This window comes from Molothrus ater, chromosome 7, assembly GCF_012460135.2.
Source record: "Molothrus ater isolate BHLD 08-10-18 breed brown headed cowbird chromosome 7, BPBGC_Mater_1.1, whole genome shotgun sequence".
NCBI classification, from domain to species: Eukaryota; Metazoa; Chordata; class Aves; order Passeriformes; family Icteridae; genus Molothrus; species Molothrus ater.
Genome location: NC_050484.2, coordinates 36,787,502 through 36,813,716, shown reverse-complemented (window position 1 = coordinate 36,813,716; position 26,215 = coordinate 36,787,502). Strand labels below are relative to the sequence as shown.

The 26,215-nt window shown below is 40.2% G+C and overlaps 1 protein-coding gene across 1 annotated transcript in view; it reads left to right on the top strand.

The window, feature by feature from the left end:
• Window positions 1-26,215, top strand: part of NEB (nebulin) — a 99,932-nt gene that overhangs the window by 29,377 nt on the left and 44,340 nt on the right. Inside the window, exons 48-92 of the mRNA XM_054515422.1 lie at window positions 288-491; window positions 839-943; window positions 1,036-1,143; window positions 1,313-1,624; window positions 1,932-2,135; window positions 2,386-2,490; window positions 3,180-3,287; window positions 3,839-4,150; window positions 4,598-4,801; window positions 5,118-5,222; window positions 5,684-5,791; window positions 6,636-6,947; window positions 7,363-7,566; window positions 8,156-8,260; window positions 8,741-8,848; window positions 9,493-9,804; window positions 10,251-10,454; window positions 11,051-11,155; window positions 11,333-11,440; window positions 11,564-11,875; window positions 12,488-12,691; window positions 12,848-12,952; window positions 13,456-13,563; window positions 13,687-13,998; window positions 14,881-15,084; window positions 15,306-15,410; window positions 15,878-15,982; window positions 16,064-16,375; window positions 16,674-16,778; window positions 17,059-17,157; window positions 17,333-17,434; window positions 17,611-17,718; window positions 18,568-18,879; window positions 19,003-19,107; window positions 19,190-19,294; window positions 19,820-19,924; window positions 20,782-20,889; window positions 20,980-21,093; window positions 21,940-22,137; window positions 22,783-22,887; window positions 23,317-23,421; window positions 23,501-23,605; window positions 24,080-24,187; window positions 24,853-24,966; window positions 25,409-25,606. Coding sequence (XP_054371397.1) covers window positions 288-491; window positions 839-943; window positions 1,036-1,143; window positions 1,313-1,624; window positions 1,932-2,135; window positions 2,386-2,490; window positions 3,180-3,287; window positions 3,839-4,150; window positions 4,598-4,801; window positions 5,118-5,222; window positions 5,684-5,791; window positions 6,636-6,947; window positions 7,363-7,566; window positions 8,156-8,260; window positions 8,741-8,848; window positions 9,493-9,804; window positions 10,251-10,454; window positions 11,051-11,155; window positions 11,333-11,440; window positions 11,564-11,875; window positions 12,488-12,691; window positions 12,848-12,952; window positions 13,456-13,563; window positions 13,687-13,998; window positions 14,881-15,084; window positions 15,306-15,410; window positions 15,878-15,982; window positions 16,064-16,375; window positions 16,674-16,778; window positions 17,059-17,157; window positions 17,333-17,434; window positions 17,611-17,718; window positions 18,568-18,879; window positions 19,003-19,107; window positions 19,190-19,294; window positions 19,820-19,924; window positions 20,782-20,889; window positions 20,980-21,093; window positions 21,940-22,137; window positions 22,783-22,887; window positions 23,317-23,421; window positions 23,501-23,605; window positions 24,080-24,187; window positions 24,853-24,966; window positions 25,409-25,606 — 7,296 coding nt within the window. The remainder of the gene's footprint in view (window positions 1-287; window positions 492-838; window positions 944-1,035; window positions 1,144-1,312; window positions 1,625-1,931; window positions 2,136-2,385; window positions 2,491-3,179; window positions 3,288-3,838; window positions 4,151-4,597; window positions 4,802-5,117; window positions 5,223-5,683; window positions 5,792-6,635; window positions 6,948-7,362; window positions 7,567-8,155; window positions 8,261-8,740; window positions 8,849-9,492; window positions 9,805-10,250; window positions 10,455-11,050; window positions 11,156-11,332; window positions 11,441-11,563; window positions 11,876-12,487; window positions 12,692-12,847; window positions 12,953-13,455; window positions 13,564-13,686; window positions 13,999-14,880; window positions 15,085-15,305; window positions 15,411-15,877; window positions 15,983-16,063; window positions 16,376-16,673; window positions 16,779-17,058; window positions 17,158-17,332; window positions 17,435-17,610; window positions 17,719-18,567; window positions 18,880-19,002; window positions 19,108-19,189; window positions 19,295-19,819; window positions 19,925-20,781; window positions 20,890-20,979; window positions 21,094-21,939; window positions 22,138-22,782; window positions 22,888-23,316; window positions 23,422-23,500; window positions 23,606-24,079; window positions 24,188-24,852; window positions 24,967-25,408; window positions 25,607-26,215) is intronic.

Sequence of the window (26,215 nt, the reverse complement as noted above, 5' to 3'; positions counted from 1 at the left end):
TGTCTCTGCCAGATGCAGATTTAGAAATGGTGTCGGTCTTTGCTAGCAATACCTAGAAGGTATAGGGAAAAGATTTCTGGATTGCTTGATAGCCTCTTGTGATGTTGCAGGGGCGGAGGGACAGGTTTTTGGGAGCTGAGCTTATCCATAGTCACTTTTGTAGCACAAGCTGGTGGGTTGACCTAGTGGAACATGTTCCATTAAGTGGAGCTTCCCATGGTAGAAGATGAGGTTGCTTGGAGTGAGGAATTTGCTAAGTTGTATTGTTTCCTTTCCTGTCCTTCCAGAACGTGTACAAGTCTGACCTGCAGTGGCTGAGGGGCATTGGCTGGTCCCCAATTGGATCACTGGACGTTGAGAAGAACAAGAGGGCGAGCGAGATCCTGAGTGACAAGAAGTATCGTCAGCACCCAGACACCATCAAATTCACCAGCCTTCCTGACTCGATGCCCATGGTGCTGGCAAAGCACAACTCCAAACTCATGGACCAAGTGAGTTTTCTTTGTGTTTGCATCCTGAAGAAAATTAGCATCTTCCTTTCCCAGCATGTTGTTCTATGTCCTTCCAACACCCAGGTTGTGCAGGGGGAAAAATCCTTCTTGCCTCATGGATTTGTATTCCTTATATGAGATTAAATTTTTGTTTGCGTGTTTGGAGCAATAATGGGGTACAGTGTGGAAAAGGGTGAAGCATTAGAAAGGTTTGGGGAAAGGGCAGGAGTTTCTGGGTCAGTGCAAAGTTCAGGCCCCTTCCTTTGGTTCATGGACCTGATTTGCTCATTGAATTTGTTTCCCTAAACCGGTGTGCTCTTACCTCCCTCTGTGCTCCTTGTTTCCAGCGCTCGTACATCTCAGCCTGGGAGAAGGACAAAACCAGCATTCACATCATGCCGGACACCCCTGGGATCCTGCTGGCGCAGCAGAACAAAGTGAACTTCAGCGAGGTGGGTGGCTGTTGGGGGTGCAGTGTCCATCCCTAGTTGCTGCCATGTCCGGGCAGCAGCGTTGTCTGAGGGACTGGTGGTGTCTGTTCCAGAAACTGTACAAGCAGGCGATGGAGGAGGAGAAGAAGAAGGGCTACGACATGCGGGCAGATGCCATTCCCATCAAGTCTGCCAAAGCTTCCCGGGACATCGCCAGTGATGTGAGTGCACAGCAGCCCTTGTGGCACACGCTGCGGCTGAATCCTTTCTTTCTTTAAGATCTCTGTGGCTTCAGCTGCTGTATTTTCTGGAGATGGTATCCCAGGGGCTTCTGGGGTCATATAAAAACCCCTACACTAACACTCAGTGAACATTTTTTTGTCCTTTTAGTACAAGTACAAGGAAGGGTATCGGAAGCAGCTGGGCCACCACATTGGGGCCAGGAACATCGAGGATGACCCCAAGATGATGTGGTCGATGCATGTGGCCAAGATCCAGAGTGACAGGGAGTACAAGAAAGACTTTGAGAAGTTCAAGACAAGGTTCAGCAGCCCCGTGGACATGCTGGGCGTGGTGTTGGCCAAGAAATGCCAGGAGCTGGTCAGTGATGCTGATTATCGGCACTACCTGCACCAGTGGACTTGTCTGCCGGACCAGAACGATGTCATCCATGCTAAGCAAGCCTATGAGCTCCAGAGTGATGTGAGTACTTGCTGATAAGCTCTGGACTACTGAAATGTTTGCAATTTCCTTGGAATATAAACTAGAGTAATTGCTCTCACACTCTATCTTTTCACTTTGTGTTTTTTTTCTCCTGTTCCAAGCAAAGCCATTATATTTTGAGGAGTGAATTAATCTGAATGTAAGGGCATTATGAAAGTTTATGTACAGCCAAACATCAGAATTAGCTCCATATCATCCTTCATAGTAGGGAATTTGAATATATTTAAATGCTGATTAACATATAAAGGGGGAAATTTTTAACTGCTGCCTTTATATTTTGTAACAGAACTGCTACAAATCTGACCTTGAGTGGCTGCGGGGCATTGGCTGGGTCCCAATTGGTTCCTTGGAAGTTGAGAAAGCCAAGAGAGCAGGGGAGATCCTGAGTGACAAAATTTACCGCCAGCATCCGGACACCATCAAGTTCACCAGCATCCCAGATTCTCTCCCAATGGTGTTGGCCAAGCAGAACGCAGACACCATGAACAAGGTGAGTCTGGATTTGATCAGGTAACTCATCAACAGTCTCTACCTAAACCCCTGAGACAGGACTGGGACCACAGACCTGTGCCTGTGCTGTGAGATTTCACCACTGTAAGGCTGTAAAGATATAAGTTCAATTTTTGGTAATCGATGGGAAACTTGTTTTCATCAAGAGCTGATTTAATAATATCTTCTTTGATAATTACTAATTATCAATTGTGAATGTCTCCAAATACTCTGCTGTGTTTCTCCTGCAGCGTTTGTATACTGAGGCCTGGGATAAAGACAAGACACAAATCCACATCATGCCTGACACGCCTGAAATCACACTGGCAAGAGAGAACAAGAGGAACTACAGTCTGGTGAGTGTGGGAGCTCTCAAAATGTAACTGCTCTGTGTCATGGCTGGATCAGGAATGTTCTGGGAAACCTTCTACAGATGGCACTGTCAGTTTCCCTAAGTAACTCCCATATTTATAAAAAAAATTGTGACTTGAAAAACATTGTTTGTATATTTGTAGTAGTGCATGCATAGAGCAGTGAGCACTGGTGAGAAGAAATTCCATAAATTCCACACAAGTTGTGTGTTTCCACTGAATTTTTGGGGAGTCATTTCTGCCAGTGTGCATAATGTTGGGAAGACAAAAATTAATACCAGAAATGTAATTACTAGCATAATTCTGAAAAGGTGTGATGCCAGTGCTCAATATTATTTTAGGCAAACATGTTCACATCAGTAAGCCATATCAGTGGTTTTAAAAAGTAAGTTTTACTCCATTTGTATAGAAGAAATGTTTAGCTCTAAATTGTAGACAATGTTACATTATTTAAAAGAGTAAAGTAAAAATTAACTAACCAATATATGTAGCAAAGTTCTTCCTTTGACATGAATTTGTATTAGCTACTGATCTGAGGTTTTGAGTTAAAGGTAGATATAACTGTGTATAATAAATCTAAACACAATTATTAGATCTACTTCTGAGCAATTTGTTTTGCATAGAATATAACATATGGAACTTACATGAGTCCCATTGTTTAATTCTTCATCTAGAAACAATACAGACAGGCCATGGAAGATTCAAAGAAGAAAGGCTATGATTTGAGAGCTGATGCCATCCCCATCCAAGCAGCCAAAGCATCCAGGCAAATCGCCAGTGATGTAAGAATCTAACTTTTTGTTTCTTTCTATGTTGACATCTCTCCTCTGCAACCTGAAAATTGTCAGCTGGATCCTGGAAAAGGCACTGCAGTTAAACTGTGACCTTAAGTAATAGATGTTTGCAAGTAAACTATCATGTATGTTTTAAAAAATGAGTGTTGATAATTATAAGAACAATATAATGCTGCTTTTGTGATAGCTGTATAGCTCATAACCCTTTTTGTGTAGATAAGTATTTACAGTATGTGTATCATTATATCTAATAAGGATTAAATGCATTTAATAAGACCAGGATTCTTTCTCACTAATTTTAATAAAGCACATTTCTTCAAAAGCAAAATGATAAAAAAATTCTGTTTAGGTTTCTAACTCAAATAGCAAAAAACTTTAGTCCTAGAATGTTATTAGCATGAGAGTTGATTTGACTGTTTGGGGGTTTCTTAATGGTAGGTTATAGATAAGTTTGGAAAGGTTATTGTTAGAAAAATTTATTATGAGTAACTGATACTTATAGGTGATACAGAAATCTAATATTTCGGTTTGTATTTCAGTACAAGTACAAGGAAGGGTATCGGAAGCAGCTGGGCCACCACATTGGGGCCAGGAACATCGAGGATGACCCCAAGATGATGTGGTCGATGCACGTGGCCAAGATCCAGAGTGACAGGGAGTACAAGAAGGACTTTGAGAAGTCCAAGACAAGGTTCAGCAGCCCTGTGGACATGCTTGGAATTGTGTTGGCCAAGAAGTGCCAGGAGCTGGTGAGCGACGTTGACTACCGGCACTACCTGCACCAGTGGATCTGTCTGCCTGACCAGAACGACGTGATCCACGCCAAGCAAGCCTACGAGCTCCAGAGTGATGTGAGTTCTCTGGCATTTAAGTTCTGCTGAGGAATGTATTTGATATTTTACATAATTGTATCAGGCCATCTTGTTCTGGTGTGGTAGAACCAACATTTTGAGATTTATTTTAAAATTTTGTCGCTGATTGAAACTGAGCTCTCCAACAGGATGTGTTAACTAATTGATGCTTCAATGAAATCCTCTAACTCCAGAACTGCTATCTATCATTTACCATTCTGTGAAAGTTGGATAATGGTTTCACCCTTAATGTAGTGGAAATGCACTTGTTTTTTTATATTTTCTCCTGTGCTTTGAATTTATTTAAATTAATTGTTGCTTGTGAGGTTACTTATTGGTGAACTATTCACCATGTAAGTTGCATTATTGTTATTGATAGAATAACTTGTGTGGGTTATAGATAGAGTTAGATTTCTTTCTTATAGATTTCTTTCTATTTTTTAACAGAACTGCTACAAATCTGACCTTGAGTGGCTGCGGGGCATTGGCTGGGTCCCAATTGGTTCCTTGGAAGTTGAGAAAGCCAAGAGAGCAGGGGAGATCCTGAGTGACAAAATTTACCGCCAGCATCCGGACACCATCAAGTTCACCAGTGTCACGGATTCCCTGGAGATGGTGTTGGCCAAGCAGAACGCAGACATCATGAACAAGGTGAGTTCTGATTCCTCTGGGTGACGCATCAGAGGTCCCTGCCTCAGCCCTGCAGGCAGGACTGGGAATGATTGAGCACAAGCAATGCTCATTGGTTTATTCCTTCTCCTTAATCAATGCGGCATTTTTTAAATGTTGTTACATTTCCTTAAGTCCATCCTCCTGTTGTTAATACTATCTCTTCCTAATTACCTAACTGATTATCCCTGTTATATTTCCTATATTTTCATCTGGTATGGCCTATGTTTTCCCTGATTATTGAAATATTAACCTGTTTTTGAATGCCCTATCAATCTCTTCCTGTTTTCTTTTTTAGCGTTTGTACACTGAAGCTTGGAACAAAGACAAGACCACAATTCATGTCATGCCTGACACCCCAGAAATCCTGCTGGCCAAACAGAACCGAGTGAACTACAGTGAGGTGAGTGCAGCTGAAATCTGAGGCAATTAACTTGTACTTCTGACAAGTATGCTTTTTTCATCCCTGACTTTTAGTTACTGGTAAAATATTGACAGGTTGTTTATTTTCACAAAAGGTCTGAAATCAGAGTTTTTCCAGAAATTGAACTCCTGGATATCTAATTAGGCCATTGAAATATATTATCTCCCATAAATTAGAAATAATTTATACAGCAAGGTATGGAAAGAACTAGTTTTGCTTTGCTTTCCCTAAATGATTCCCATTTTCCAAGCATTTACAAAAAAAGTTACAAGGTCTTTGAAATCTGCATTCTTTTATTTTCTAGTGAATGTAGAGCTGGACTGAAGATGTTTAAGTTGCCTGAAAATCAACAAAATTGTTTAGGGACTTCAATACTCTGATGTGCTCAACTGCAATGCAATTTTGTTTTTGAAACTAGATTGTGATTTTTTTTCTCACAGAAAATGTACAAACTGGCCTTGGAGGAGTCCAAGAAGAAGGGCTATGATTTGCGTTATGATGCCATTCCCATTCAGTCTGCCAAAGCCTCCAGGGAGATTGCCAGTGAGGTGAGCAGGCTTTGTTCTCATTTCTCTATGCATCTGGTAATGGAAAATAATCATAAGTTTTGCTAATTCGTACTTCATAGAATAGATAATATTGAAATATATTTTCATAGTGATTCTTTGTAATGATTCCACTACATTGCCTTTAGTGCATGGAAGAAAGGGGGAGCCAATATTTTTATAATGGGGAATATATCACTGTAATAAATAAATATAATAATGTGAAGATGATTGATATGCCCCCTGAAATACTTCTATTGATGTCCATGGATATTCAAGCAGCATGATCAAATGAACCAATGGTAGAGTTCGTCAGGTTAATTTCTGATTCAAACAATATTTCTGTTCAAGTGTCATAATGAAACTCAAGATGTCTGAACATAACAATTGGGATAAAGTATGCAATGACTATGATAGCATGTGCTTCTGGTAAGGCAGCATCACTTAGAGATGAAGGATAACAGATTTTTATGCTCCTTGTTTACTCACAAGTTGGATATTTCAACTCTTTGTATACAGAGAAAAATCATATGGTCTTCATCAAGGAGTTTTATAAAAAGTTTGTTAAATAAGTTAATATTTACAATTTAATCTTAATAGTAAAAGAATGTGAAGTACCAAACTTGTTAGAATGTGATATTAAACATTTAGTGAATTGAAAGCATTTTATATAAAAACTCTTAGGTAATTATATCTAATAAAACAGCTTATTACATGAAAATTAATCCCAGAGTAGAAAGACTTATAAGATATTTTTATCTCTACAAACTAATGACTATGTTAAACTGTTAGAACTATTTATTAATTTTTCAATACACCAAGTAACTTTAAATCTCTTCTGTTTCAGTACAAGTACAAGGAAGGGTATCGGAAGCAGCTGGGCCACCACATTGGGGCCAGGAACATCGAGGATGACCCCAAGATGATGTGGTCGATGCACGTGGCCAAGATCCAGAGTGACAGGGAGTACAAGAAGGACTTTGAGAAGTCCAAGACAAGGTTCAGCAGCCCCGTGGACATGCTTGGAATTGTGTTGGCCAAGAAGTGCCAGGAGCTGGTGAGCGACGTTGACTACCGGCACTACCTGCACCAGTGGATCTGTCTGCCTGACCAGAACGATGTGATCCACGCCAAGCAAGCCTACGAGCTCCAGAGTGATGTGAGTTCTCTGGCATTTAAGTTCTGCTGAAAAATGAGTTTATTTTACATAATTGTATCAGGCCATCTTGTTCTGGTGTGGTAGAACCAACATTTTGAGATTTCTTTTTACGTTTCACAGTTAATTGATGCTCAGATCTCCTAGAGGTTATACCAACTAAGTGATATTTAAATGAAATCCTGTAATTCCAGGATTTGGACTATCATTTACCATTCTGTGAAAGCTGGATAATGGTTTCACCCTTAATATAGGTGAAATGCTGTTATTTTTTCCACAATTTTCTTTACATCTTTGAATTTGTTCGAATGAAGAGCTGATAGGAAGGTGTTTTTCCTTTGGAAAGATGCACTATGTAACATACATTATAATGATTATTTTATTAAAATAAGTTGTGTAATTTTGTTTATTGTAACAGAACTGCTACAAATCTGACCTTGAGTGGCTGCGGGGCATTGGCTGGGTCCCAATTGGTTCCTTGGAAGTTGAGAAAGCCAAGAGAGCAGGGGAGATCCTGAGTGACAAAATTTACCGCCAGCATCCGGACACCATCAAGTTCACCAGTGTCACGGATTCCCTGGAGATGGTGTTGGCCAAGCAGAACGCAGACATCATGAACAAGGTGAGTTCTGATTCCTCTGGGTGACGCATCAGAGGTCCCTGCCTCAGCCCTGCAGGCAAGACTGGGAATGATTGAGCACAAGCAGTGCTGCAGTTCAAGCATGATGCATTTTCAGTCATTGTGCTCTTGTTATTTCACTCCAAACTCAAAAGGTTTGGTAATGGAAGGTCCAAAGGTCAGGTAATGGAAGACTCAAATTTGTGTAATATTCTGCATTTTCATCTTAAATATTTTCCTTGGTGTGTGTGTGCATTGGGCACTAATAATTCTTTGGTTTATTCATTATTCTGAAGCAATGTGGCAGTTTCCTTAATGTTTTTAACTCCCTCATATAAATTCTCCTTTTGTTGATGTTACTTTTACCAGATTAACACATAACTGTATATCCCTGCTATATTTTATAGTGTCATAATATGGTTTGGGTTAGAAGGGACATTAAAGATCATTTTGTTCCAACCTCCTGCCATGGGAGGGGACAATTTCCCTTGGACCAGGTTCCTATCATTTTAATTAATGTGTTTTCCATGTTTATTGAAATATTAACCTGTTTTTGAATGCCCTATCAATCTCTTCCTGTTTTCTTTTTTAGCGTTTGTACACTGAAGCTTGGAACAAAGACAAGACCACAATTCATGTCATGCCTGACACCCCAGAAATCCTGCTGGCCAAACAGAACCGAGTGAACTACAGTGAGGTGAGTGCAGCTGGACACCTGAGACAGTTTCTCCTAAGTTTTTCATAAGTACACTTTCGTCACCTTTGATTTTTTATTAATTTTAATATATTGTCAGGTTAGTTATTTTCATATATGTCTGGTTCCAGTTCTGAAATCAGAGTTGTTATTCCACAAAAATATATTTTCTTTTAAAATAAATTATCCCCCATAAATGAGAAATCATTTCTACAGCAAGTTGTGGAAATAGGCAGTTTAGCTTTTTAAATGTTCCTGTCTTTGTCTTCTCTAAATGATTTCTACTTTCCAAACGTCTACAATAAAATTACAAGGTCTTTGAAATCTGTTTTTTTTTCTTTTTTTACAGAACAGTATTTAAATTGTCTGAAGATGAACAAAATTGTTTAGGAACTTCATTTGTTTTACTGCACATTTATGCTGAACTGAAATGTAATTTTGAATTTTGTTTTTGAAATTAGATTGTGATTTTTTTTCTCACAGAAAATGTACAAACTGGCCTTGGAGGAGTCCAAGAAGAAGGGCTATGATTTGCGTTATGATGCCATTCCCATTCAGTCTGCCAAAGCCTCCAGGGAGATTGCCAGTGAGGTGAGCAGGCTTTGTTCTCATTTCCCTATGGATTTGGTAGTGGAAAAGAATCAGAATCTTTGTTCTCTTGTTTGCTAATGTCACATTTCACAAAATAAATAACATAGAAATCTGCTGTCATAGTGATTCTACCACATGCCTTAAGTGCACAAAAAATAATGGATACCCAGTATTTTTTGTATGAGTTATGTATCACAGTAATGAATAAATATAATAACATGAAGATTATTTATATGCTCCCCATTGCTATCCATGGATGTTCAAGAAGAATGAACAAAAAGATGTAGGAGTCTATGCTAGAGTGTGTCGAGGTAATTTCTGATTCAAAATAGGAAGTCCTTTAACATCAGTCCCCAAAAGAGATATGTAAGTAAATAAATTCTGAAAGTTTAAATGCTTATCTTTTCTGGAGGAAAGAAATAATTCTGTTTCAGTGTCACATTGAAACACAAAACACAAAATCAGGAAAAAAAAATCTGCAATGACTGGGACAGGTTTTGTTTCAAGGATTAGGCAATATCACTAAGAGACAGAGGATAACAGATTTTTGTGCTCTTTGTTTTTCTGCCAAGAAATCTATTTAAATGCTTTGTCTTAGAAAAGGATAAAATATATGAATATATATATGGATTTTTTTCCTGCAGTACAAGTACAAGGAAGGGTATCGGAAGCAGCTGGGCCACCACATTGGGGCCAGGAACATCGAGGATGACCCCAAGATGATGTGGTCGATGCACGTGGCCAAGATCCAGAGTGACAGGGAGTACAAGAAGGACTTTGAGAAGTCCAAGACAAGGTTCAGCAGCCCCGTGGACATGCTTGGAATTGTGTTGGCCAAGAAGTGCCAGCAGCTGGTGAGCGACGCTGACTACCGGCACTACCTGCACCAGTGGATTTGTCTGCCTGACCAGAACGACGTGATCCACGCCAAGCAAGCCTACGACCTGCAGAGTGATGTGAGCAAATCCTTAAATTAGTAACGCAGCATTTCTGTAACACAGTAATTCTGTAATACAGTAATTCTGTAATACAGAATTAAGTCTTGCACAACCTAATTCTTAAAATACGGATAATGAGCCTCTAGTCGCTTGTATCAGACTTTTTGAAATGTTTTCATTCTTTCATTCTTTCAATTCTTTCATCAAATTTATGTTTAATCCTATTTTTCCAGTCCCTTATCTGAGGTATAATTTGTGTGTTACTCTGATACTGGCATTGTGCTCCAATACCTCTTTTATTTCTCTTATTTAATAGTCACTTTACTCAACTTTCAAAAACAATTGTTTTCAGAACCATATCCTCAGAAACATACCCAGCTGTTCATATTGTATGTGCTTGTTTAAATTAATTTTAATATTTTATCACACTTGCCCATATATAACAAACTTTCAAAATTTTTCAGGCTGTTTACAAATCAGACCTGGAATGGTTGAGAGGCATTGGATGGGTTCCTATTGGCTCCTTGGAGGTTGAGAAAGCCAAGAAAGCTGGAGAAATCCTCAGTGACAGGAAGTATCGGCAGCCTGCAGACAAAATCAAATTTACCAGCGTGACGGATTCCTTGGCCATGGTCTTAGCCAAGCAAAATGCTGAGATCATGAACAAGGTGAGGGTGGTACTGCCAGTTAATAGAACTTGTTCATGAGGTGAAAAATTCAAAATACAAAGTAAAACCAAAAACATATGGATTCAAGAGAAAGTTGATTTCCGAATTCAGCCACTGTACAGGAAAGCTGTTCTCTCAGGGCTCAGTCTGAAGTGAGCAGTTGGTAAAAAATCTACTGACAAAAGTCCCTTAAATTGCAGATTTTTCCAAGTATAATACTTCATGATGAACAAGTGATGAGGAAATACCTGAAGTTCTCTGGATGTGAAACTTGTGCAACATAGATCTGGAGGGTGAAAGTCACTAAGTACCTCCTCCTTTATAACAAACATAATCAAACAAATTATACAGAATAAATAATACGCTTTTCCTCCTGTTTCTCCACAACCCAAAATCTGTCAATTGCTGCACCAGCTTAACCTGGGAAATAATGAGGAGGGACAGAGTTTTCCTTCTTGAGCTGTTCAGAGAGAAACTTTGCTGTGTCAGGGTATTACAGCTTACTGGAGCTACCCCTAGCAGTTTGTAAAATAATTGTAGTTGTAAAATAATTTCATAAAGAACTGTTTGTAAAGGGCTGTTTTCCTCTCTCGCAGCGCTTGTACACAGAAGCCTGGGATGCAGACAAGAAGTCCATCCATGTCATGCCTGACACACCAGACATTCTGTTAGCAAAGGCCAATGCAGCCAACGTTAGCAAAGTAAGGACATTTCAACATTTACTGAACTAGTGGAAATTCAGAGTTAAGTCAGTATTTCTTTAATTATAAAGATGTTCTGAATCACACGTTTATGAAAAATTTGAGAGACAATTATGAAATGTAGAAATCCCATCTTTCAGAATATTGATAAGCCATTTTCTGTCTTCTCTCATGTAGAAACTTTATGTACAAGCCTGGGAAGAGGCCAAAAAGAAGGGTTATGACATGAGAGCTGATGCAATTCCAATCAAAACTGCAAAAGCATCAAGAGATATTGCGAGTGACGTATGTTATTGCTTTACATTTATTTTCAGTTCCCTTAAAAACAAGAATATGCATTTTTGTGATCAGTAGCAATAGGATATGATGGCACCTTCATCCCAGATTCACGTCTTTTTGTATTTCCAGTACAAGTACAAAGAAACCCACGAGAAGCAGAAAGGGCACTACATCGGGTGCCCCAGTGCCAAGGATGACCCCAAGCTGGTGCAGGCCGCGCGTGCCATGGCCCTGCAGAACGACCGCCTCTACAAGAAGGGCTACAACGATTCCAAGACCCAGATCCACATCCCTGTGGATGCCCTGTCGGTGCAGGCAGCCAAGGAGTGCCAGAACTTGGTCAGTGACATTGACTACAGGCAGTACCTGCACCAGTGGACCTGCCTTCCTGACCAGAATGACGTGATCCACGCACGGCAGGCCTACGACCTGCAGAGCGACGTGAGTGACAATCACTGTAGGAAAGCTTTAGGGCAGCTGTGTGAGGCTCTGTTTGTTAGTGACTGACAAATATACTTTCAAATGCACATTCACGGGCCTGTGGTCTGTCCTGGTATGTTTATTTTATCCTTTCCAAAGGATTTCTGGGTGCCAGAAATATTTGGGACAGTTCATAAGGAAGCCATGTTTTCTTGGTCTGCTCTAGAATGTTTGATTTCAGTCTCCTTGCAGGTCATGCCCCTGGTTTGAATGCAGTGTCTTAAAAGTATCATTGTTTCTGTGCAAATCAGGGGTGGTGTGTCCAGAAAGGACCTGATACAACAGAGCATCACTGGCTGCTTGTTGTGTAGAGTATGAGAATAAGTTGGGGAAAGGCTTATAAAAAATCTTCTTCCACTTAGAGTTAGAGCTGCAGAATCCCAAAATTGTTTGGGTTGGGAAAGACCATCTTATTCCACCCCCCTGCCATGGGCAAGGGACACCTTCCACTAGACCTGGTCATTCAGAGCCTCATCCAGACTGGTCTTGAACATCTCCAGAAACTGAGAACCCACCAGCTCTCTGGGCTAAGAGTTACCTCTGCAGTGCCAGTAACCCTTGGTTTGTTTGTAGAACGTGTACAAGTCCGACCTGGAATGGCTGAGAGGCATTGGCTGGCTGACAGAAGGGTCTGTGGATGTGGTCAAAGCCAAGAAGGCCCAGGAGATCCTCAACGACCGCCTGTACCGCACGCGGCCGGAGCAGCTGAAGTTCACCAGCATCACCGACTCCCCAGACGTCGTCCTGGCCAAGACCAATGCCATGCAGCTCAGTGATGTAAGCTCCCCCTTCCCATTTCATTTCTTTCTGGTGGAGAGTAGAATTTCTCTGGTGGGAATGATGAAGTTTTGCAAATTGGAATTACTGAAGAATTCCTCTTGGTGTTTTTGTTCTCACCGTACTGAATTGCCGTTGTTCTTCCTTTCTCCTCAGCGTCTGTATCGTGAGGCCTGGGATAAAGACAAGACCCAGATTTCCCTCCCTTCAGACACTCCTGTCATGCTGCAGTCCAAAGTCAATGCTCTCAACATCAGCAATGTAAGAGAATAACATGAAATATTTGTAAAGTGTTGGAAAATTAAGGCTGGTAATTGTTCTTCCAGTTTTTGCTGTAAATGGTGGTGCACAAACTCACCATCTAATGTGCTTGTAAGCAGGAAAGTACATCCAGAGGCTTTTTATCAGCTCTCAGCCTATCAACAGGTTGTGTGTTCATGAACAAACTCCCAAGCTCAGTGTGCAGTTCCGCACAACTTCTGCTCCCTTTGGCAAAACCTGCCAAATACATTCCATGGAGGAGTTGTTGGAGTCTGCAGACATATTGGTCTGTCTTCAGGAATATTTCTGCTGCCTTTTTGAGTTTTAATCTTGCACCTACTTTAAGTCATGAGTTTTCTGTTAAGACACTTGCCAGGATCATTACTGTCACTCTGTCAGTTACAGGAAGCAAACAGGGCTCCCAAGCTGGTCATTCCCAGCAAGCACGTTTTTAGAGAAGGCATTTCACTGTGTTTAACAAAGGTGATTAATTTTCTTTACAGAAACATTATCAGAAAGCCTGGGATGAGGTCAAGGCGAAAGGCTACGACCTGAGAGCAGATGCCATTCCCATCAAACAAGCCAAGGCCTCCAGAGACATTGCCAGTGAGGTACGGCCTTCTCTTGTGCGCTGCTTGTGTCTCAGCAGAATGAGTGAAGCTCAGGCTGGCAGCCTGAGCCTGGTGGCTGTGTCCAGGTGAGCAACACACCTTCTGTTCTCTCTGCATTTCCAGTACAAGTACAAAGAAACCCACGAGAAGCAGAAAGGCCACTACATCGGGTGCCCCAGTGCCAAGGATGACCCCAAGCTGGTGCAGGCCGCGCGCGCCATGGCCCTGCAGAACGACCGCCTCTACAAGAAGGGCTACAACGATTCCAAGACCCAGATCCACATCCCTGTGGATGCCCTGTCGGTGCAGGCAGCCAAGGAGTGCCAGAACTTGGTCAGTGACATTGACTACAGGCAGTACCTGCACCAGTGGACCTGCCTTCCTGACCAGAATGACGTGATCCACGCACGGCAGGCCTACGACCTGCAGAGCGACGTGAGTACCCGCAGAGATGTGTAGTTTTTATTCAATAGATTATAGCCTTATTCTTATTGTTCAATGCTATACAGTCACAACAAATTTATGTTGAGACTGTTTTCTTCAGTTTTTTGTTACTGCTATTATGTGCTCTTTTGCACCCTTAAAAAGCATTGGTTTCATCTCTGAATATTGTAAAACTTTAGTTGATAATGTGTTAGATAATGCTTTTGGACAGATCTGATTTGGAGAAGCTGAAGAATTTATCTTTCTTGCTTTGATAGGACTTAGGAATAAGAGCTGTGAGCTACCTTGGAATCAGGTGGCTTTTGTTACTTCTGTTTGCTTGAGTAAGCTTGGAAATTTATTTAATTGGAAGAAAACTCTGTGAGGTAGCCAGTGAGAGGTTTTAGTGGCTGAATGCAAAGTGGGATCAGTGCAGTTGATTTCCTGACCTGGCTTTGGTGCTTATCAGTTCCTCTTCCACTGTTTCAATTACAAGCTTTGGAGATGAGGTTCCTGTTCCTTGCTGTTTGTCGGTTTTCCTGGTAGGCAGCTTGGGGTTTTGTTAGGACTTGTAAATTGCTGAAATTACTAGAGGAATAAGTGTTTTGGAGGAGACAGGAAGAGTCTTCTAAGCTTTTACTATTCATCATCATTAACTGTAGGTCCTTTCAGTTGTTTCTCCTTACAAGGTTTAGAATGTGTTGTTTAAGAGCTGAACCACTTAAAAACTTGTGGCCAGTTTTAATTTTACTTATGACACTGAAATCTCCTGTCTATAAAAAGGATTCATCTGAGTCTAGCTAGGTTTATAAAACATAATCTGCTTTGCATAGCTTAAAATTATTAAGACAATAATTTTAAACAATGTTTTTGTTTTCTGGCTATCTCACCCAGGTTGTGTACAGGTCAGACCTAGAGTGGCTCCGTGGAATTGGGTGGTTGCCCAACGACTCACCAGAAATTAAGAGGGTGAAGAATGCCCAGGACCTCCTGAGTGACAACGTGTATCGGACCCCCATTGACAGTGTGAAGTACACCAGTGTTGTGGATTCCCCAGATGTTGTTCTGGCCAAAACCAACGCTGAACAGATCAGCACTGTATGTTCCAACCTCCTCAAAGCTGCTTCCACTCCAGAAACTACAGCTAAAGAGAAATCTCACTGCTAAAATGTAAAACTGATCTGTGGTGTTTTAAGTTTAATGCTTTTCCAAACATTTTACTCTTTAGAGATGATAGTTCAGGAGAGATTTATGGGATTTTACGTTATTGATAAGTGAAATTCGATAAGTCTGATGATATTAAATGACTGTTTTAACAGCAAAAATATAAAGAAGCCTGGGAAAAGGACAAGACTATGATCCACATCATGCCAGACACCCCTGAAATCAACCTAGCCAAGGCTAATGCTGTTAATTACAGCCAGGTATGTTTATCATTCTGTTTTCTCTAAAATAGTATGTGGATTATATCATTCTAAGATGTTGAATCTCTGTGAATCTCATTGAAGTCTGTCCTCATACAGGGCTTGTGGCATTCCCTTCCCTCTACTGAATATCCTTAAAATATTCAGCCATTTTAAAATAAATATTTGCATTCAGCTATTTAAAAATTATTAATATCATGCACCACTGAGGGAATATTTTATTAAAATGGATGACAATCCAAGGCATATAAATATTTTCTACACCTTTATAAACACCCTTTTGTGCTTTATAGGTTGCACAACTGGTGTTGCATGTTTCAGAGGCAGCTGCATTTATGATTAGGAGCAGGAGTACTGCTCAAAAAATTTCATAGTATTTCAGCAAATAAATGGCTGGAAACTCTATTTCTGTAATGGCAAATGCTAGAGCATTCAGCATGTGTGTGATGTTTTATCTGTCTCTTCAGAAACAATATAAAGGAGCTTGGGATGAGCTGAAGATGAACTATGATTTGAGAGCAGATGCAATTCCAATCAAGACAGCCAAGGCTTCTAGAGAGATTGCCAGTGATGTAAGTGCCAAAAGAGGCATCTCCCATGCTCCAAGAGCTCTTTCTAGCTGTTACTGATGGTGACCTCTGCTCTTCCCCCAGTACAAATACAAGCTGGAGCACGAGAAGCAGAAAGGACACTACGTGGGAGTGCCGAACGCAAAGGGAGATTCCAAAATCCAGTTTGCCCTGGATGTGGCCAAAGTTCAGAGTGAACGAGAGTACAAGAAGTACTTTGCCAAGCAGAAGACCCAGTGCCACCTGCCAGTGGACATGATGTCCATCGTGTCAGCCAAGCACGGGCAGGCCCTGGTGAGCGACGCCGACTACCGGCACTACCTGCACCAGTGGATCTGCCTCCCCGACCAGAACGATGTCATTCATGCCAGGAAAGCCTACGACCTCCAGAGCGATGTAAGCTCACCTGAAAACACCCCCTAACTTAGTCCTGTATTGCCTCTTCTCATCCTGCTTCAGCTCTAAGGGGTGGGAATCCGTTCCTGAATTCAGGGAACTCACCTTGATCTTTGTTAAAGCTGCAAAGTGTAAGCCACTTACGAAATGGTTGAAGGGTGGTAAATTTAGATGTAGTGCTCATGTTGGAACTACTGCTCCCCTTTTAACCAGTGGATTAAATTCTGTTATTTATGAATCTTGCTGGATTGTCCAGGGAAGTGTTGCTAAGAGCATGGACCCTCCTTTGTTTTCCCAGGCTGTTTATAAAGCTGATTTGGAATGGCTGCGGGGAATCGGATGGTTGCCAAATGATTCCCTTGGAGTCAAGCATGTCAAATATGCTGGAGATCTCCTGAGTGAGGTAATCAAATGTTTTTCAATACTAAAATTTTCTTCAGGGGTATTTGTCACTCAAAGTATTTTAAATGGTTTAAACAATGAGGGTTTTTTTCAAATGAAAAATTTGAAAAAAAATTTTGAAATTTGAAAAAAAATGCTGCAACCGCAGTATTTTCACAACATTCATTGTGTATGGAGAGGTTTTTCTTCATGAGAAGTTCCTTGTCTTGTGTATCTATTCAGAATTGCTGTATTAGGCATCAAATATTCAAGGGTAATCTGTTCTTCTCTTTCTTGTTCAGAGGAAGTACCGCACGAAAGCTGAAACTCTCCCGTTCACTCCCGTGGCTGACAGAGTTGATTATGTCACAGCAAAGAATAGCACTGAAATCCTCAGTGACGTAAGTTTGCTCTCAGTGTCTGGGCTACATTTGACTTCTGTGATTCTGTATTTAATGTGCTTTGTCTACTAGCCTTGCCAATTCAGGGGTTGGTTTGTTATTTTGTGTGTAGATTATGGTGTTTTCCCAGTTCTGTGGGGGTGCTACAAGGCAGTCATTTCTTTCTGTGTCCTAGATTAAATACCACAAAGAATGGAATGAGGCCAAGACAAATTATACTCTCACAGATACACCACAGCTGGACATGGCCCGAGAAGCAGCCAGAATTCTAAATCAGGTGCGTGGTCTCTCCCTGACAGCTTCTACTCCCATTTTTTAGGTATTTAAAAAACCTACCTTATTGATAACAACCTGAAGGAAGGATTTGTTATCCTTATACTTCTAAATAAATTACATACATACAGTAATCATTATCGTTTATTTCCCATCACTCATCACTTTTATTTCCCACAGAATTTGTACAAGGAAAGTTGGGAGAAAGAAAAAGCCACTGGTTACCTCCTGCCTCCTGACACGGTGCAGATCTCTCATGCCAAGCACTCGAGTGATGTCCAAAGTGAGGTAATGATTCTTCTCATTAGGAAGAGGAGTGCTTGGAAGCCTGAAATGTTAAAGGCCTTGAAAATTCCCAAACAGACTTAAAAAGCATTCCATCTGGGGTAACATCCAGACTTTTCATGGCCTATGAATTCCATGATGTCCTCCAAATAATTCAGCTATCTTTTGATTATGGGATTTGGAGGTATTAGTGCTGAAGGTCAGATTCCTTCCACATTCCCTCTCTCCAGAAATAGTCCTTTCAAAATCAACTGAGCTGGACTTCCATATTTTGTAAGTGTTAAATAAAAAAAGGTGTAAAATTTGAAGTGATACTATGATTTATAACATATATGGCTCTAACTTCACTTTTTGGCATATCAAAACCTCTAGGCCAGTACACACTTTTCATTTTTAACATTTACATAATGGATCTTGAAATTATTACATGACTCTTATTTGGAATAAACATTTTGTCAAAGCAGTGTGATGTAAATATTGTAAATAAGCATCCACTCTTCAGACAATCTCAAATAATTTGTTGCCAAAATGAGACTAAATGTGCTTGTTAGAAAGCATTTCTAGCAAGTCTTTTCTCTTGTGTTAACAATACCTTTTACTGGAAATTGGGTGTATATTAGACTAATAAACCGCTATATTTTTAACTGGAAGGCTTATGCAAGGTAATAATATTGTTTGTGACCAGATTTTTATCTGGTCATGTACTGAAAACCTAAGTTGTCAAACCTGCATTTGACAACTCCCTGTCTCATCTGCTCTTTGTGTTGACAAAGCTGAAGCTGTTCCCAGGTTAAAACCAGAGTGGGTACAGCCATTGCTGATTTTCTCTGTGTTTCTCCCCTCTCCCACCAGCTGAAATACAAAGCTGAGTATGTCAAGCAGAGAGGTCACTACGTGGGAGTTGCCAAGATGAGGGATGACCCCAAGCTGGTGTGGTACGAGCACGCAGGCGAGCTCCAGAGCGACAGGCTGTACAAATCAGACTACAACAAAACCAAGTCCAAAATCCACATACCTTCAGATGCCATGTCAGTTGTGGCAGCAAAGGAGGGCCAGAACTTGGTCAGTGATGTTGACTATCGCCAGTACCTGCACCAGTGGACCTGCCTTCCCGACCAGAATGACGTGATCCACGCACGGCAGGCCTACGACCTGCAGAGTGATGTGAGTGATGTTGCAGCCCTACGAGGTCTTTCCACATGGTCTGGCCTAAGGATATTGCCCACAGAGCATCATCCATCCTGAGCTCAGTAATTTCTGTCCTTTTGCATTGTTTTTCTGGTTTAGAACATCTACAAATCTGATTTGGAGTGGCTCCGTGGCATTGGTTGGATCCCTCTCGATTCAGTGGAGCATAAGAAGGTTAAGAATGCACAAGAGCTGATAAACAAGGTAAGAGAAAATATTTCAGCAGTTCCACAACTGGCACTTCTTTCTCATGCAGTGTTTAAGACATTATTTCACCTCTTTGCAGAGATCATACACAAAAGAAGCCCTGGATAACTTTTCCAAATACACCAGTGTGGCTGACACTCCTGAGATCACTTTGGCAAAGATGAACTCTGTCAATCAGAGTGATGTATGTACCTTTTTAAAAAATAAATTTCATATAGAAGAATTAGGAGATGATTTAATTGCTTTTGCTAACTATACTATTTTTAACCTTATAATATTTGTGTGTGCACCTCATTAATAACAGGCTTTCCTGGGATGAGCAAGTTTAGTAAGAAGTGATATGAATGAACAACACAGTATTGCTGTCCAAATAATTTAACATTTTCCTGTAGAAGAATATGGCATGTCCCTGACTTAGAGTTTGCATAGATTTTCTAACAGAAAGCTGAGTCCTGTTCTTGATGAGCAGCTCATGGAATTCCTGGTGTTGCTAAACTGTATTTGCTGAGCAGTATCTTGAATTTTTCATGAATATCATGTGTATTTTGAGGGGACACAGTAACATTTGCCTGTGTGTATTACCATGGCTGGAATGTCCTACACAGCATTATGACACAAGAGAAAATTTATGTCTACTACTGATAGATAGACTAATGGGAATAATGTATTTCTCCTGTGGAATTAACACTGTGTTTGATTTCTTTTGTAGCTAAAATACAAAGAAACGTTTAACCAGGAGAAAGGCCAGTACATTGGGTCTGATGATACTCCAGCTCTGCACCACGCCAAAGACATGGCCTTGCTCCACAGTGAGGTGAGATCCCATAAATATCAACCTTTGAAATGTGGGCTGGACTTGAGGAGCTGTTCTACTCTCAGCAGTGGCACTAGGGAGGTTATTTAGACCCTTTTTTCTTCAGCTTTCCTGTTTGGATCATCCTGGAATCAGGATGATTTCTTTCTTTATTGAAGTGACCTCAAAGGACAGCTGTGTGGCGCTTGGAAGTCAAAATAGTGTGACAAAAACAAATATAATTCCATCCAATAATATCTTTGGAGATTACTGATAAATTTTACATTTACTTCTTTTATAATAAATGAAAACTGTAGATTATTTACATAATTAAGCAGTTACTTTTTAGTAGTCTCACTGATTTTAATGAGAAACCTCTATTTTTTAAAAATATAAGCGATTACACATTCATATAAGTAGGCACTTCATAATTTAATCTGAAGGTGAATATATTTAATATTTAACAAAAAAGTATTAGGAAAGTGCCATTGACACTAATGTTTCTTTAATAAACACCAATATTTCTTGAAGATTTTTCACAATTTTGATAATCTATAAAATTATCAATCTCAATTCTATACTGTACTTTTATACCAGAGCTCATATCTGTATTTTGGATATTTTTATTACCCTTCTGGTATAAATGTAATAAAGCAAGCAGAAATCAGCTCAAATCTGTGCTCAGGTAGCTACCTAAAGTGAACACTTGTCCTGTTTGCCTTATACTGAATGACTGCTCAATATTTACATTCTCCATTTAATTTATTGGGAACCACTCTGTAAAAATATTCTGTATTCCATGTTATATCCCATGTGTGCATAAATGGGAAATATAATTGATTTATTCATTAAATCTGTGTATGCTTTTTCTTGCCTAGAAACATTACAAGAAGGCTTGGGAACTGAGCAAGCCCATTGGATACTCTCTGGATGAGAAATATGTTCCACTTGTGGGAGCCAAACATGCAAACCAAATCAACAGTGAGGTCAGGAGGGATTTCCCACTCTTTCCCTTTTCCCCCCCCAATATGTTGTTAGAATTAACATTAAAATTTCCACATGAATATTTTTTTCAGCTTAAATACAAGGAAATATATCAGAAGCTGAAAGGCCACTACCTGGCTGGGAAGGATATTGGTGATTTCCCCAGTGTCATTCACTCCCTGGAATTCCAGAAAATGAGGAGCGCGGTAAGGAATGAACAAGTCTGGAATATTTTCCATTTCATTTATTTCACCATTTATTTCACAGATGAAATTCACTGTTTTATTACTTAAACATAAATAGTGCAAAGTTTAATGGAACTGTACAATCACAGGATCATTAAGGTTGGAAAAGACTTCCAAGATCAAGTCCAACCTCAACCTCAAATCCACAATAATATCACTAAAAATTATTTCAACATGGTTGTGTTTCCTGAATGCTTATTTTATACGTGCATTGAATAATTGAATTTAAAATTATTTAGGAGATTGAGAAGGGATTTGTTCAGCTATTAGGAATCCTAAAGTAAGGAAAAAAAAACCCTTTTTCTGTTTCAGTCTAAGGATCTGAGCAGTAAAAAATACCATGTGGGATTCATTTCCTTTACAAATAAAAATGTAGATTTTGAGTTAAAATAGGAATTTAAGAGCTGGAAAAGTAAATGCACATTTGGTGTGTTGCTGTTGTCATGACTGCACATACAACGTGTCATGCAGGGCCTAAAATCAGTGTAATCCCAAATATTCTATCTTTAATTAGATGTAAACCATGTGTGGAGCATGAGTTTTTTAATCCTGAAGACTTGTTAGTTTTCTCATCAGCTGTTAAAACTGCAAGTGAAGGTAATTGTTGTCCTTCTGGGAATTTGTCAAAATAAAAGGTGATTAATATCCAAGTTAAGATTTCTATCCTCTTGAATCCCATGGCAGCTTAACTACTAAATCCAGGTACCACATCTCAGATTATGCTGTCACCTTTTAGTCCAGAATCCAAAGTTATACAGAAAAACACTCTGATTTCCTCTCACCTTTTCTCCAATCTTTGCTTTTCAGCTGGCCTACAGAAAGAACTATGAAGACACCAAGAAGAACGTCCATATCCCCACTGACATGATGAACCACGTCCTGGCCAAGAAGTGCCAGTACATCCTCAGTGACCTGGAGTACCGCACCTACTTCCACCACTGGAGCTGCTCCCCGGAGGAGAACGATGTCATTCACGCCAGGAGAGCCCAGGAGATCCTGAGTGATGTATGTTTGTCCTTTACTCGGTGCCGTAGATTAGGCTGGCTTGGAAGGGACCCATCAAGGTCATCCAGCACACCCCAAAAATCCCACCAGGAGCCTGAGGGCATTGTCCAAACCCTTCCAAACTTATGTGAGCTTACTGAACCCATTTGAGCAGCCTTTCCCATCATTTTTCCCAAGTATCTTCCATAATATTTAAATATTATATTAAATTAATATTAAATTTAATATTAATTAAACACAAAAAAATCATGTTTGCAAATTAAATTATGATGAATTAATTGATTCATTAATATGAATTAATAACCGTGGCCTTGGATTCTTAGTACCAATCACTGCAGTGATCCCTATCTATTGTAATTGGGAATGCTGGAATTAGCACAGGGGCCAGGACAGCATCCAGAATCCTTCTGGATCCAGTGGGTCTGGAAAAGAATTCCCCTTGTTTGTTGGGGTTGTATCAGCCCACAGGTGAGAGGATGGTGCTCATATTCTGCAGGCAGTATTGTCTCAGCTTGGCCAGCCAATGTTCCCAATAAAACCTGAGGGTCTGTGAATTGCCTGGCTTGGTAGGATGTAGAATTCCTTTGTTTAATTGGCAGAAGGCAAATTTCATCCTAACCTAATGTTCTGTTCACTTCCATGTAGACTGTGTATAAAGATGACTTAAACTGGCTGAAGGGACTTGGATGTTATGTCTGGGATACTCCACAAATCCTACAGGCTAAGAAATCCTATGACCTGCAGAGCCAGGTGAGTCTTCCTTAAATAAATAAATAAATATTTATGTGTTTTTTTTCTTCCATTTGCGATTCACTGGGGTTGACACGTCCTAGTCTAGACCTGAATGAAGTAATTCCTGTTACATCAGAAATATTTTGTTTAAACTATGAAAATACAGTCTTGGAGTTGCTTCTGTAGAGACATCACCTGTGCTATTGGAGGAGGAGAAAACTTAAGGGAATGTAAAGACAGCTGTGTTTTTTAATTTCATTATTCCTTAGTCCATACTGGCTGTATATTAAGTATTTCTACTTTATGATCTGTCACTTTCAGAGCTGATCTTAACTGAGCTGTAATCTTTGATTTCAGCTGTCCAGATGTGATTTTAAAGGAGGCTGGCAGGGGATTTCCGGGTCATTTCCAGCACTAACAAGTGTTTTGTTGATTTTGTGTCCTTAGATAAAATACACCTCTGCAGGGAAGGAGAACTTCCAGAACTTCAGTGTGGTTACAGACACCCCTGTCTATGTGACTGCTCTGCAAAGTGCTGCCAATGCCAGTGAGGTGAATCCCCACCTTTTCTGCTCAGGATTGTCCTGCTGAGCATTGAAACAATTCACTAAACCCGGCTTTCATCCTCCAGGTGAAGTACAAGGAGGAATTCCACAAAACTAAGGACAAATACACAACTGTGACTGAGACAGTGGATTCAGAAAGAGTTCAGAATTTGAAACACCTCTATAGTGATGTAAGTGTTTATGCACAGTTTTCTTTCTCTTAAGGAGCTTTAATGTGGATTTTTGTTCTATTTTGTTTGTTCATTGTTTGAAGGTAAACATCCAGACCAGGAGCTTCTCAAAGCCAGTGCTGACCCTCTGCACTACTTGAGCTTGGGGGAGATGTTGTATTTCAGGCAAGGGCCATATTTTCCAATTGTAATGCCAGTCTTGGCAAAACACCTGGATTAATAAATAGATTTCCTGAATAAAATTGCACCCGAACAAAATTAAAACCTCATATGACAGCAGACATGAATAGTTAGAAAGGATTTTTATCACCCTTTACATGCACTTGACATTAAGTGTCACTTAATATCTTCTTTACAATAGTTTACCATGTAGTGTCTAAATAAAAGCAGAAGGGCTTTTGATTCCTATTGGTTGTTGGTAATTATTTACAAGAATTTTTTTTCCACTCACACAAACTTTCTGTTTCCCCACAGAATCTCTACAAGAAGGCCTGGGATAAAGTGAAGGCCACCAGCTATGCACTGCCCTCAGACACTGTAGCCTTGGCACGTGCCAAAGAACTGAAGCACAATGCAAGCATTGTAAGTGAATTAAATTCTCCATTTTTTTAAATCACTGCAGTGATTTAAAAAGTTCTAACAATTAAATCCTTCATGCCTTGCATCTACTATGGATATAAATATGTTTTAAACTTTAATTTTCCTTCTCTTTTTAATTGAGATATACTATGTATCTGTAGATAATGATTTTTCTCTGATAGTCATTTGGGTAACAGCCCTTTGTGGCTTCTTGTCATGGAAAAAAAAGTCAGTTTTTATAGGAATCCAGACAAAAAATATTAGGGTTTTTCTACTCTAAGTTTCATGAGCATCCAGGTCAGAAATACACCAAAAATCTTTAAATTATGCTTACTGGGTATAGAAAACATCTTATGCTTTACTGAAGATAGAATTAAGAGAGACCACTCCACAGATCACTTTAAATGGAACAGCTGGAACAATAAATAAGTGCCTTATTCTAAATCTATTTATTTTTAAAACCCTCTAGTCAGCTGTTGTTTTACAATGAGATTGTTATGATGTTCTTTCTTCTCCATTTAAGACAAAACAGAAAACTAAAATCCTGCCTTAAAGCCTTTCTCTAGTTGTTGGACTCAACTTTTTGCTTAATGCTGATGAATTTTGTTCCAAACCCACAAGTGACTCATGGGAGTCAGTTAATTGTTGCATTTCTTTGCTTGTCTCAGGTCAAGTACCGTGAGGAATATGACAAGTTCAAAGCCCTGTACACCCTCCCCAGAGGTGTTGAGGATGATCCCAACACAGAAAGGTGCCTCAGAGTTGGGAAGCTCAACATTGATGTAAGTGTTGGTTCTGGATGTGTGTTTTCCTGATAAAGCCATGCTCATCTCAGAAGCAGGAACTCAAGGAATCCCCATGCCTTGATCCACAAATCCCATTCCCATGTGCACTTGGCTGAGTGCAGTATTTGCTAAATTCTAGAATACAACCATAAATGTAAGTTTTAACTGAATTACTGCATTGCCCGCATGGGCAAACCTTTACTGTAATATGGGTAAAATCATCATCTGCCTTCCTTTAACTCACCAGCACAACGAAAATTGAACAAATCACATTTTACCTCCCTTGTTGAGGTTCCACAAAGTATTTTTAGAGCAGGCCAGATGTAAATTTTAGTCATGGCCGAAGTGATCGCTGTCCCACTGACATCCCATGAAAATCGCAATGATTTCCTCCAAATTCATCAACCCAGCTTTATTAAGCATTGCTTTAACTCCACAGCGCCTGTACAAAGAAGCCTATGAGAAGACCAAAGCCAAGGTGCACATTGTGCCAGACATGGTGGACATCATCTCAGCCAAGGACGCCCAGAAGAAGATCAGCGAGGTCGATTACCGCACGCGGCTCCACGACTGGCTGTGCCTGCCAGACCTGCAGGTCAACACCCACGTGAGAAGAGTCACCGACCAAGTCAGTGATGTAAGTCCCCAAATCACTTGTGCCTGGCTCACTTTTGAGAATGTTCCTTCATTTGTGCTCTGTTGGAGGAAATGATTTAGCAATCATGTCGGCTGGAGCGCTCTGAAGTTACCATTGACTTAATTTTTGTGACACTTGGCAATAATTGGGTAACTGAGATGGGGCTTATTTGAATAGAATCAGAAAATCACAGAGTGGTTTGGGTTGGAAAGGACCTTAAAGCTCATCCAGTTCCACTCCCTGCCATGGAACACCTTCCACTAGCCCAGGTTGCTCCAAGCCCTGTCCAACGTGGTCTTGGACACTTCCAGGTATGGGGAGTCCACAATCTCTGTGCAGCAGTTTCAGTAATTTCAGTGTTAATAGTGTAGACATTTGGGTCATAGCATTACAGTTCTAGCCTGTCTGTAAACTGTCCTTCATTTAGTTGCGTGAGGTATGGAAGCTTTGGAAGTCTGAGGAAATCCTGGCTGGACAAAGTTTCTACACACTTGCCTTGAGCAGGTCAGCCCAGGAGTAGGATCTAGCAGTAAATCAGAGCCCAGTAGGATGAGCAGGTGTTTTTGGTTGTTTTTTTGGTTTTTTTTTAATCATTGGATTTTTAATTTA